At 46.0% G+C, this 12,953-nt stretch overlaps 1 protein-coding gene and 1 long non-coding RNA gene across 2 annotated transcripts in view; one reads left to right on the plus strand and one right to left on the minus strand.

The window, feature by feature from the left end:
• Positions 1 to 252: 252 nt before the first annotated feature.
• On the minus strand, positions 253 to 6,045 carry LOC135327730 (uncharacterized). Its single transcript, XR_010388120.1, has 3 exons — positions 4,244 to 6,045; positions 605 to 673; positions 253 to 342 (listed from the first exon to the last, which is right to left on the minus strand). It is a non-coding gene; the product is annotated as an uncharacterized LOC135327730 (long non-coding RNA).
• A 352-nt stretch (positions 6,046 to 6,397) lies between these two features.
• HNRNPLL (heterogeneous nuclear ribonucleoprotein L like) overlaps positions 6,398 to 12,953 on the plus strand; it is a 28,462-nt gene continuing 21,906 nt past the window's right edge. Inside the window, exon 1 of the mRNA XM_064510088.1 lies at positions 6,398 to 6,772. Coding sequence (XP_064366158.1) covers positions 6,581 to 6,772 — 192 coding nt within the window. The 5' untranslated portion in view covers positions 6,398 to 6,580. The remainder of the gene's footprint in view (positions 6,773 to 12,953) is intronic.

The following is a 12,953-nucleotide window of genomic DNA, read 5'->3' on the forward strand; positions in this document are numbered from 1 at the left end:
GTTTCTCTCAGAAGACCTCATTACGCACGGGGTACGGCAACGGGCATGCAAACAAGCTGCAGGTGCACTTCAAAACCCTTGATTTAATAGGACCAGGTTTGTGTGTAGCAGCTGCAAAACTGAGCCCAGGCATGAGAAAGACAGTTTTCTAGGACAGCAGGCGGCTGTGGCTCCGCTGCTCATTTTACCTACGGTAGAGGCTCAGAGAGCTAAGCTAGCCCTTACCGCCAGGAGAGGGTATGGGATGGCTGCTTTGCGGCACGAATGAGGTACCTCTGTCTGGCACATCTGTTTGGCACTGGAGTCATCTGTCTACTCTGGTCTTGCAAACAGTTCATTAACCTGCAAGCAAAGAGAATAGATTTCAGAACTGCAGTTATTTTATGTAACAGCCCAGAAGAAGCAAAAGCAGCCACGGATGGGGATGTGAAAGTGACCTCACAGCGTCTTGGAGAACTAATGGGTGTCTAATATTTATGCAGAGAAAGGACTTCTCAATCAGAGACAGGAAACACTGACTAGACAGATGTGTTATGCCATTTATCCAAGAAAGAATTCTGGTAACAAACCAAACAATAAAGGTAAAACAAACCAAAAAGCCAACCTCGGGTGGGAGCTGTGTCATTGGGACTTTTGTCTCTGCTGCAACTCCGTTAGTGCAAGGGTCAGAAATCTGTGAGACAAATATAGTGGTTTTAGTTTGCTGTTGTACCGCTGTTGTACACGTGTCTGAACAAGACCACAGAGTGACCCATCAGTTTGCCTTTTTATTGTTTTAACCCAGGAACAATAGATGCATGTCTATGTTACAAGGAAAAATAATTAGATGTATGAAGTGAAAAACATACAGAATAGAAAATGCCAGGATGAAAGTTGTGAATGCAGGCTCACTTGGCCCCCTCCTGCATAACCTGTAGTGATAAAGACTTTAATTCTACAATTACGTATTAATTTTATCATGGGACTTCAGCTGCATTTGGTGCATCGGACAGGCTGTGCCCAGGCAGTGAGCAAGTGCTCACTCTCTTTTCCTCCCACTCACAAAGTGAACCCAGGCCATGCACAATGCACAATCTTCAACTCTTCCGCTGGTAAAAGAATGGTTTGTTTTCTTCTGATTATTTTTCACTACCGTAGGGAAGTGCGTCACTGTCGTGTGAAACGAGCAGGTGTGGTAGTCTTCTTCAGAGGTAGAGAACAGATGCATAAACAGGTTTCAGGCAGATTCATCCTTAATACTTTTCAGGGGACCATTTGAAATGCCTAAGACCTGATTCCACAGATAATGCGATTTTATTTTGCACTGTACATTCAGTTCTGAAACGTAGTTCTGAGCAACTGCTTTAAGTGACTTGCCTATAGGCATGAGGAGAAAGAAGGCAGCTTCATAATTTTTAATTTTTGTGTGCATGCTCACTCTGTATATACAGAGGAGCAGAAGAGCTTATAAACTACGAGATTTTGTGCATCGTGTAGTTGAAGTGACTGAGAGTGTGGGTTGTCCCCTGGCATAGAAGCATTTAAGAATCATGGTTTTCAGCTGCAGTCAAAGGAGTTAAAATCTTGCTTTTTTTTCCAAACAAAAGTAAAGCTTCTCTAACCATCAGACTCCAGAGTCTGATGCTTTAAGAAACAATAAATATCACAGTATCTGTGATCATTTTGAAAGCGCTGGTAAAAGTGCAAGCCTTGGCAATTCTGCTGGGTAAGGCAATATTTTATGTCATTACCGGTCAGGGTGGATTTGACCTGTACCACAGCTGTTTATCAACCTAAGCGCGCACCTCACCTTGAGCTAGGAACTCAAGCCTGTGTTGAACATTTTGAGCAGCCATAGTTTCTCCTGACAATAACTAGTTTGGTGCACGCTCAGTACTTTTATTTTTTAGCTTCAGACATCTTGTGATGGGTACCCAGATTTAGGGGTCTATAAACTGATGGTGGACTGAAAAGAGAGAACACTGCAAGCAGCAGCAACTGCTGTCCAGCGTAGGGGACAGTATGAATAAACCCAAATCAAAATAAGCAAAAACAAGAACGAAGAAAAACTTTCCAGCCTATGGCTCAGTCTAGTCTGTCCAGGTATCATGGTGTTCTTACCTCCCCTCTGTTGCCCAGTGGTAACTTCCAGGGGGAATAGTTACTCCAGACCACTAATTTCTTAAGCTGTTATGACTAAATCCCCCCAAAAGGGAACAAAAGCCTGCATATTCACGCAATAGCTGTAGATAATGAACACCACTGCTAATCTTCCCTTACATGGCTACATGGCAGACCTTACACTCAACATGCATGCTATGTGCTTGTCTTTCAGTGATGTAACTCAGCGGCTCCACTGACTCTCAGTGAGCTCCTGAGTTTTTGGCAAAGCAGATGAGTTGAAATGATTAAAGCGGAGAAAGGCACGCTACTCAGAGCTGTTGGAAGGGAGGCCTTAAGCCTTGAACATGCAAACTCCCGCAGTGCAAATTTTCCCAGAAGCTGTCACCCACCCTTCTAAGTCAAGACCCCATCCTTCAGGCATTACTTGGTCAAAACAGCCAACTTCTGCCTGAGCAAGAAGAATTGCAGAATAAAAACACTCAGTAGGGGAGCCTCCCTTGCCATCCACAGCAATTTACACTTACATGAATGACCAAGACATGTTTACCAGGAGGACTCACCCCTAACTTTGCACAAAAACATGTGACTGCTAAAGGACTGGTTTCAGCTCATATTCGAAAGTGATACACAGACAATTCTTGGGTATCACCTACTTGTCAACATCTCACTATTAATGTCATCACTACTGCATGCTAATTATTTTCACTTTCGACCAAATGAACAAAATTCTTTTCCCATTTTTCTTCTGGCTGTTACTTGCATTCCTGTGGTACCTTGGTGCACTGTTCTTAGCACTGAAAGTGTAATATGTAAGCATGGCAAGAAACATTCCTTGCTACATTGAGCTAATAGCTTAATGTAATATAAATTACAGTAAGGGATTTAAGAAACACAAGGCAGCATGGGAACAGTAGAGGAGAGGGAACTGTACTGGTAACAACATGCGCTCCCATAACTGCGTATAATTAGGCAGTTTAAACTCCTGCAGAGTTTGGGGATTTTTTTCTTCTTTATGTAATTACATGGCTGCACTTGCAGTGTTAAGTAAGTAGTATTAATTGCCTTTCTTACTGGAGGGTAGTGGACTGAAACCATAACTTTTGTTCATCAGCTCTGGGTAATAAAAACTGTATGAAAAGAACTACTTGGGGCAATATTAGCGCCTTTCAGTGCTCTCTCTTTCAGGCAAAAGAAACAGGTCTGACAAGCAACATAACAGTGAAATCCTTCTGCTGAGTCAGATGCTCTGTTTCAAACTTACATAACTGGGATATATTTCCATATTCCCTCCCACCTTTCGTATGTATGAAGTACAAACAGAAAGAGTGACTGTTCCAAGTCTGCTCACAAGGAACAAGACAGTAGCTTAGTACAGAAGCCTCAATCTTCCCACTTGAATATGAGGAAATATCTTAAAATCTTCACTGTGGAGTAATTAAATACCACATTAGTCAGCAGAGCAGGGTCTGTTAATAAATGGCACTGGAGTCCATATGCTGCACAGAAGCATGCTGAAACTTTTCTGTTTCTTTCTTGTGGTAGCCGGAATACTCGGTAAAAATGAATTTGGTCAAACAGTAAGTCATTTTTTCACTTTCAGAAAAACAACTATAAGTGCATGTTGGGGGAAAGAAAAACCTAATTGCTGCAACATTTCAATTCCATTTTTCTGGCTATAACTCTGGTACGTTCTGTGATTTCTCAGGATGTTATTTTTTGTGATTGTAAGGTGTGAATGTCTGCTAACATCCCACAGCTCTAGCACACATAACTAATTTACTAGAAACTTCATATGGCAAGTAAGCATTTATGTCCACAGCAGAAATGTCTGTAGAATAACATATGCTGTGTATTTATAAAGAAGTGCCAAGAAAAGTAAGTTTAATGTCATCGCATAAGCCATGTTCCTCATTGACTGCCTGAACCTAGAACAGAGAGATGTAGAGTTTCAGCTATGTGGGCTGAATATTCTCAAAGATATAATGAATTTTTGTTAAAAGTGAAAAATAGGCACAAATAAAGGAAATACTGAGAGAAAAACATAAGAAAGAAAAACAACAGAGAAAATAAGAAGGTAAGAAACACAGCAAATTAAATCAGATGTATGTGTTTGTAGATAAGTCTGTATGTATATACTTACAACATTTATTTGTTTACATGCACATCGTTAATAAAAACACCAACTCCGCTTGTCAAAGTTTATACAGGTCTATGAACTTCCTTTTAGCGATGAGAAAATGTTTGGCAAATAAAATCTTTACCAAAAAATACATGTGTGTTCATTCTGAAACAAGAATTTGAGTCAAGTTGTTTCTTCTGAAAAAAAAAACAAATGATTAATTAGAACCTACGTTCATAAAACTGCCAAAGACTTAGTGCTGCCTACGCTGTACGTTGGCTTCAGCATTCACCAAACTCATATCCCTGAACTGTAGATGAACAGTGAGCATATCCAGACCGAGGGTGCCAGTCTCCTGGCAGAATAACACAACTACCAGGTTACAAGGTGGGTTCAGTTTTTGCTTCTGGAGTTATTTTACTGTGTGTGGACTAATTCACTGAGAAAAAGAGAGAGAAACTCTTCAAACTGATGTTCAGGACGCTCTGCAAACTGGACCCCTGGCAGATATTCTGCAAGTGAATGCTGAATCATGTATGCAAACCAGAGCAGCTCCAACAGTTCAAAAGCTCCCAGCTATGGATTATCCTTTAGCCTTATGTCTCAAGCTTTGGGGCTAAGGTGTTATGAAACAGCTGCAAGTGAAATAGAAGGCTACTGTGTATTTTTACCTTAAATGCAATTAAAAATACAAATAGCTTATTGAAGCGATGAACTGCCCAAAAGTCTGATGATTAGAACAGCTACCTGAGCGATACAGCTTCAAATCACATCAGGCAGAGAAGGAAACGGAGCGTGGGCCTCCCGCTTCTTGGATGAGTGCCTTTACCAGTGGGTTCCAGGATAACAGAAAATGTTTAAGCAGCAAACCATTTGCTTTCCTTTCTAGCTTACAAGCACCATTTCACGTCGAACATGTTTTGTTTGATACAAGAGTAAGGTTTGGGTTTCCCCCCCCCGCCTCACTGAAACAAGAATGTAAGGAAAGAATAACATTTATTTTGGCTGTCTTCTGAATTACTTCCCTCTCTCTTATTTGGCTGTGAAAAATCAATTACTTGCACAACCCTATTCCCACTCCCCGTTGACCTACTTTCAGCAGGGCTGCACTCTGCATCCACCTGGGTTTGGCAGCCGTAAGGGCACAATCTAACGCGGCCAGAAAGCACCGTCAGCCCCACGTCGAGCGCAGAGAGCTTTCCTTCTGCGTCCCTGTCCCTACGGAAGATGGGCACTATAGACAAGCTTCAAGCGAAAAGCCACCATCGCCAGCACGCAGGTGAAGGACGCCTGAGCGGGCTCAGCGGCAGTTTACGCTGCCTGCAGGAGACGGATCCGTAGGCAGCGCAGGGCAGTCTTGGGGCAAGCGTTGGCACCAAGGAAAAGGCGATGGCAGTAGCAGAGCCGAGGGGGACGGAGCCAGCCATCCAAGCTGCTACCCACGCTCACAGAGCGTGCTGTGCCGGGTGTTTGGTGCAGTATTGTTTCTCACCTATAAGATGATCACAGAACCACGTTAGCCCACGTGAACCAGCACCCGAGCTTGTTTTTCGTGGGCTGGGGAGAGGGGGGTGAGCGCTAGGTGTGAAGCTAACAGATCTGTGCGAGAAGCGGTTCGGAAGCTGTCGCCGTTCCCGTCTCGCCGCTCCCTGGGGGCTCTGTGGCGGCCGTGGTTAACCCGCGGGCTGCAGCTCGCCGCTGTCCCTGAGGAAGGGCCCGAGAGCCGCGGCCAGGCCGGCGCCCCGGCCTTTGGGCGAGGGCAGCAGACAAAGGCGCTCGGGGCGAGGGCGGCGCGAGGCGCTGCCCCCGCGGAGGGCCGTTGGGGCCGGGACCGTTGGCGCCGGGGGGGGGGTGTGTGACCGTTGGAGCGGGCGCGCGCCGCCGGCCGTTGGGCTGCGCGGCCGCCTCGCGACGCCCCCAGGTGCGCGCGAGCGCGCAGCCCCCCCCGCGCCGCGCCGCGCGCCTTCCACTTTCCCCAGCCCGCAGACATCAAAGAGCGAGGGAGGAGGGAGCGGGGCGGCGCCGCGGGAGCCTGGCGGGGCCGTGACGGGCATTCCCTCCCGGCCAATCGCAGCGGCCGCGGCGCCCGACGGGCGTGCCGGCTCGCCAATAGCCAGGCGCCGCTCGCCCCTCCCCGTCCGCGAGCCAATCGCGGCGCCAGGCGCCGGCGGGGGGGCGGGATCCATTCCCGGTGCGGGGAGGGTGGGGGGGTGTGTGTGTGTGGTAGGGGGAACGGAGCGCAGAGCATCCCTAGCGCTCGCCGCCGCCGCCGGGCTCGGTCCCCGCTCTCCCTCCCCCCCGTGTCCTCGGCGTTGTGCGCGCGCCCCTCCCCCTCCCGTCCCCTTCCCGCCCGCGGCAATGTCGTCGCCGTCGTCCGGGGAGCGGTACGAGGAGGAGGAGGAGGAGGACGGCGCCTACGAGAGCCAGGCCAAGCGGCTGAAGCCCAGCGCCGCCGCCGAGGAGGGCGAGATCGAGTACAGCGGCGCGGAGGACAGCGAGAGCCGGCGGGAGAAAGCGGCCCCGCCGCGCGGCGGCGGCTTCGCGGGCGGGGTGAGGGACGCGGCGGCCGTTGGGGCGGGGTGGGGGGGCGCGCTCCCTCAGGAGGCCGGCGGCGGTTGGGGGGGGGGGAGGGAGGGAGGGGGCGTGCGAGCCGCCGCCCCGCCCCCTCGCCGGGCGAGGCCCGTGACCGAGCCCGCTTCACACGGCGGGGCCGGCCCTCGCTGCCCGGCGGCGGGATGCGGGCTTCCCGCGGGACGGGGAGCCCCCGGCCGTGCGGCCTGCTCGGGGTGGAGCCCGCCGGCCCTTTCCCCCGGGCAGAGCGGCGCTTCCGGTGGGGGTTGCGCTTCTTCCCTCTCCGTGGTCGTGGGGCAGGAAAGGTGGCGGCGGGGTGGGAGGGGAGCCGGGGCGATTCCCGTCCTCCTGCCCGTGGCGGCTTATTTCTCACCCTCGCTGCCGGAGGAAAGGGCTAAGCTCAGCGGTAGCCTGCTAGCTGTACGCGGTGTGGGTTTCGCGGTCCGGAGATCGTCTCTGTTTCGTGGGCAGCTTGTTGCCGTTTGGGATATTGCCATCGCAAGTTTTGCGCTTACCCTGTTGCTGGGTGTAACTATAGAAACGTGGAGCGGGGGAAGAAAGCGAGGCGCAGGGTTTCTCTCATCCTTCTGTTTTACCTTTCTGTCTGGCAGCATATCAGAAAGGCTCACCATAAATGACTGTCTCCGTTTTAAATTCACTTATTCTCCTACTCTCCCCCACCCCAAACAATGTCCCCGAGTAAGTTTGGTTCGCTGGTTTTTGCAGCATACCTCTTATTCTTTACGACTTTGTAACCAAGTATCAAGAAAGTCCTTGACCTATAATGTGCGGTAACAATCCTTTTGTGCCTACCTTGTAGTTTCTTAGCTAACTAATTATCCTGGTAGTTGTAACCATTTTTCTTCTTGTTGGCACTTTTTTTTCTGCTTGAGAAAGACATGATTGAGAAAACATTGATTTAATGGGAGACCTTGAAATTTAAAGTACCTCTATTTTGTTAATTGCTAAAATGGACTTGCTTAAGACCAGAGTGAAATAATGATAGCAACTCTTGCTGTTATCATCTCTCCAAGAATTAAACTTCTTGATGGAGAGAAGGTATCTACTGAATTGACTAGAAAAGTTCCTTGATAAACTGCAGCAAAGTTACATCATTGGTGAGAACTATTTTTAAATCTGTAATTTTCTTATGACAAAGCATTGGCTCTGTGCAGTCGAGGATTAGCAGTGCGTTCTGTCTTAGAGGCCAGTTCTAAATCAAATCCATATGCTTGCTTAAATTATCTTGAACTTAGGAGAACTGGACATCATGTAATGTTTCAAGTAGGAACAAGATACTGATCTACCAATTTGCCTTTCCTCTTTTCTGCAGCGTTCTAGAAAATCAGCCAGTTCTTACCGTTTTTGTTGTTGTTGGGGTATTTTTCTCTTTGTTTTTTCTTTTTCTGCCTACGTTTTGGGTTCTGGCTATGGCTCTGATTGTCTGCGAGTTGACCTCAGCGTATCGGTTCATCCCAAGGCACACTATCCCTTTAGGTAAAGAGAATACCGAGAATGTCTGTAACTTCACAGTTGAGATTTCAAGAGTGACATGTGCTGAGCCTCATGAGCTGAAGAAAGTGAAACAAATGTGTAGCGAGTCTAGAACAGGAGGAGTTTTACCCAGCCTGCTGTCTCAGTTGCAGCGTGCCACAAGGAGTGAGATCAGAGCGCGGTTGCTGTACCTGACTCTCCTAATACTCTGTGATGGCTTGTTGGTAAAGCTATACTGGCAACTCAGCTATCAGAGAGGCAGCAATTATCTTGATAATAGGGATCAAACTAGTTTCTTAAGAATAAGCTGTAACATGAAGAGGGTATATGGAAAAAGAGTGGCTGAGGACTTCTGTTAGTTTTTCTGGGACTTGTAATAGCAAAATTATTCATTAGAGTTAATTCATGTGGATTTTAGTTTTTCCTCTGATTAAAAAATTATTTGTGCAGAATTTCTGTTGTCTCTTTCTTCTTCTAATATGTATATTCTTCCCCTCTTCCCCACAGGGACGTTCTTAGCATGCAACAGTTATATCTCTGGTGCAGGTATAAGGCATATAAGATGCGGCCAGACTAAGACAGGGGGAAGAAGTGTATGTTGGGTTGCTGAGAAGAGAGCAGAAAAAGAGAGTAAGTGAAGGTGAAGCAGGAGGAACTATAGGGAGTGGGAATTACAAGAGAGAAGTGGGAAAACGGATGACCAGGGTAGTAAGAGGGATAGGAGTCTGCCAGCCGCATGTTCTTTCTCTCCTAGCATGTGTCCTCCAATACTGGTAAACTGTCTGCCCATAAGGATTGTATGCTCTCTTTGTGTAAAAGCTGTTTTGTGGTATGACCCTTCTGTCCTAGTGGGTCAGGGGAGTCTCCCTGCTGGGCTATATTTATTGTCCTAGTGTTTTCTCATTCCTCTGGGATTGTTTCAGTGGGTTGAATGAGCCCTTCATGCCTCTGAGCTTGTTGTTTTTGCAAATGGATGCCTAGAAACCTTTCCCTCTGTGTAAGGCCCAGGTGGAAAAAAATATTTCATATTTCTCTTCTGTTGCTTCCAGCTGGTATGGACGCTCCTCACAGCCCACAGATATTCCCACCTCCCCATCTGAAGGACGAGGAACTTGGATAGCCAAGAACAGGCCAGAACGTGCACCAGGGGAAGAGTAGGAAGAGGTCTTGCAGCAATATTCTATGGAGCAGAAACAAGATTTAGGATAAGTGACCCTTACAGAGGCAGTGCTGGGGCACATTGAAGCCTAGGTAGGGGAGTTAGAATTGGGATGTAGCAAAGGGTCAAAACAGTGGGAGAAAGGGAAGGATGTCCAAGAGCTGTACTGGAGGGTGTCTGGGAAGCCTTTGGCTCCATTCCCTCTCCCACACTTAAGTTTCTGTTTCATTGATTAATCAGTACTTACACAACCCATATTTTCTGTAGCATCCGAGTGCCTCACGCTCTCACATATCTATTCTTAAGTATTTCTAACAAGTAAGGAAGGGCTAATATTCGTGTTCTTACAGTTAGGGAGGTGAGACATGGACTCTAAAGAGACAGACATAAAAACAAGTTCCCGCAAGTAAGATAAGGATGTTTGCTTGCAACGTCTCAGCTACTCTGCTGTAACTTCCGATGTACAGCATTTTTGCTCTGTGGTGAATGGAAAGTAGCTCACCTCTCAAGTAAATTACCTCATGTCTATCGCAGGCAGCTGCAGTAGCAGGATCTAGATGTCAGAGATTTCGGATCTTAGCCTATTTCGTAGTAACGTCTTCACAGATCCATTTCTTAAGTACATTCTAGAAATCTGTTACGGAGCCATCTTCTAAGTGTAAAGCATCCTCCGTCAAAAAAAGTGACCATTGGCTTCAGACCAATGTCAGACCAGTTTCCTTTTTCTCTTCCAGCTCTTTCAGGTTGAATCTCCTGCTGATACTTGATTCCCCCCCACGACACAGGATACTCAAATTGTGCTGAGCAGAGAGGGTAAAGACGAATCTGAGCTAGCAAAGGGGCCTGACTGCAGGTGTTACTTTCTGTAGCAGCTGTAATTGTTGAAAGGGACACAATGGTAGAGTGCTGGCAAGATGTATATATACAATAAGGGGAACTGAATACCGCAAAACCCCACATTTAAACCAAAATTAAGATTACCAGATAGCCTTCCAGAATATGAGGTGTGCCTAAAGTTAACCCCCCCACACCCCCAAAAGCAAACCTAAATCCCAGGATATATAAAGCTGTTGTATATTCCTCTACTGCCATGGAACATTAACTTTGTCTTTGTTTGGTTAGTCTGAGACGCTGTCTTTGCTTACTTCACTGTGTACTAGAAATTACTGTTGTCGCTCCAAGACTACAGAAAGCCCAGGTGGCAAGGAGGGAAGTGCCCTCTGCACCTCGGCAGGCAAGAGACTTCTGAATTGCTGAAATCAGGCAGGTGTGGCTGGCAGAGGTGAAGTATGGTGGGCAAACCGCTTTAACTAATGCCATCATCATGTGGTACATCCAGCAGTTGAAGAATGTGCAGGAAATGCAGCCTGCCTTCTTATTGCAACCTCTCCTCCTCTATTGGACCATCCCCAGTGGACAGAGCTAAGATTACTGGGAATGTGGTGTTTAAGCTTGCTCTTTCTGGTTTCTCAAGTGGTAATTTTGGCTACCCTTGACATCCTGTAGGGCAGCTGGGCGCAGTCTAGCCCGTAGTTAGGCATTAATGAAGATTTAGGCACTGAAATAAGAAATAAGCAACATTTTGGGGCTTTCCCTCCTAGTTCTGTTGTATTTATTTAAAAAAAAAAAGAGAGGATTTGAGAGATGCAGTGAGAGGAAAAAGTTGTGAGTAAGAAAACCTGAAGGCTGAGAAATAATATGATGGTATATTTAGGTATCTAGAGGGGAGAGTATGAAGGAAGAGTGCAATCTATTTGCAGTAAGGAGGAAAGAGAGATGAAGGACATAAGTAAAGCAAACAGTGAAGGAGCAGATGGTCCAAAAAGGTAACAAACTAGTAGAACTGGGGTGAATATAGTGAATAGAAGGCATCTGAAGAAAGTATAAAGAACAGATTTGTGCGTGGAAAAAACTGGCGAAAAATTCTCTGATCTGAAATTGGTAGGCAAGAGAGACGTAATTCTAGAACTCTTCACGACTTTTTTTTCTTTTCAGAATAGCAAATCAGAATTTGTTAGCAAGAAACCGGTGCAATATTTAAAATGTTGCCTAGAACTATGTAGGTCAGCAAAGAATGAATACTAAAATTCTACAGCTGTTCTTTGAAGCTGCTTTTATTTTAGTCTTTTATATGTGAAATAACTTCATTGTGGTTCACGTGTTTGGTCATGTCAACACTTTCCTCCATGCTTCAGTTCTCTGAAGAAGCTTGACCTCAATATGTTATGTATTTTTATGTTGCTAGCCTCTTTCTTGAGGGGAACCTTTCCTGTCCCTCTATTACTGGTCTTGAGCGCTTAGAAGGAAGTCTGTTTTCCATTACCTGTTTAAGAATTGCATTTTCTGCCCAGCTGATGATTCTTCAAGAAATTGTTACTGAGCTTTCAAAGGCCCCTAAGTCATACTTATCGATGAGCACAGACAGTAGCGTTAGCTAGTCTGTTCTGCTGGCTTTGGCAGAGGGAAAGTGTCATGCTGGAGTTTTAAGTGGGATTTCTCTGCCATCCTGAGAGATGGAATTAGTGAGAGACCTCTTTGTAAACAGAGAAATGTTGGTGGTGTTTAATCTGTAGGTGAACTTCTAAACTGCTTGGAGATTAAGTCAGTGTGCTATATGATAAGTGTTTTGATTTATCCTTTATCTGTGCGCCAGCTGTAGAACAAATGTAGTTTTCAAAATACAGCAGCTGTGAGATCTTGGTCAAAATCCTGTATCTTTCATCTGTGGAAAGAAATAATGACAGCGTTTGGATGAGCTGTATCCGGTCTGACCTTAGCTGTGAATATGCTCTGCCTTGACAGATATGCTTGCTTTTTCATGTGGTCTGGTGGTTTTATTTCTCCTCCTTTTAGAGGAGATCAAGGATGCTTCTAGATTTGCTTGATACTGCTGGTAGCTGCAAAGCTTGTTTGACTATACATGTGCCCTTGGTGTGTTTTTGGGGTTTTTTTGGTGCTAAAAAATATTTGCCTGTGGAACATGTTCATGTCTCACCAACGTGCTCTGTAAATGTTAGTTTGTGGCTTCCTGGCTCAGAACTGGCTTATACTTAGTTTTGTTCTGCTGTTTGCTGTTTCTGGTTAGGAACTATTTTGAGTAAGGCATAGAGGACCTCTAATTTGGCCAGTTGTACCATCACTAGTTTTATCTGTATAAATTAGTTTCTGAAATGATATGGCTTAGCAATACAGAAATATTATGTAGGCAAGCCCTTAATTTCATGACAAATCACTGAGATTTCTTCTCACACAGTTCTTCACTCCGCACTTCTCAAGCTCATCCATAAGTTACTACAACAGCATCAGTGTCACTATGATTTTTGATTCTTGCTAAATCTCCTACTAGAACTAAAGGATGCTTTCCTTATGGTATTAGGAAGAAATTTGGCTTCAGAATGATTTGGCTGACTAGTCAAATGTTGTCTTAACTACAGAAGACAGCAAAATCTGTGTTGGTTGATGGTTCTGAGAATATTTCCAGGCAGAAGTAGTGTAGATACCTGTATA

The sequence above is a fragment of the Dromaius novaehollandiae genome, chromosome 3 (assembly GCF_036370855.1).
Source record: "Dromaius novaehollandiae isolate bDroNov1 chromosome 3, bDroNov1.hap1, whole genome shotgun sequence".
Lineage (NCBI taxonomy): Eukaryota > Metazoa > Chordata > Aves > Casuariiformes > Dromaiidae > Dromaius > Dromaius novaehollandiae.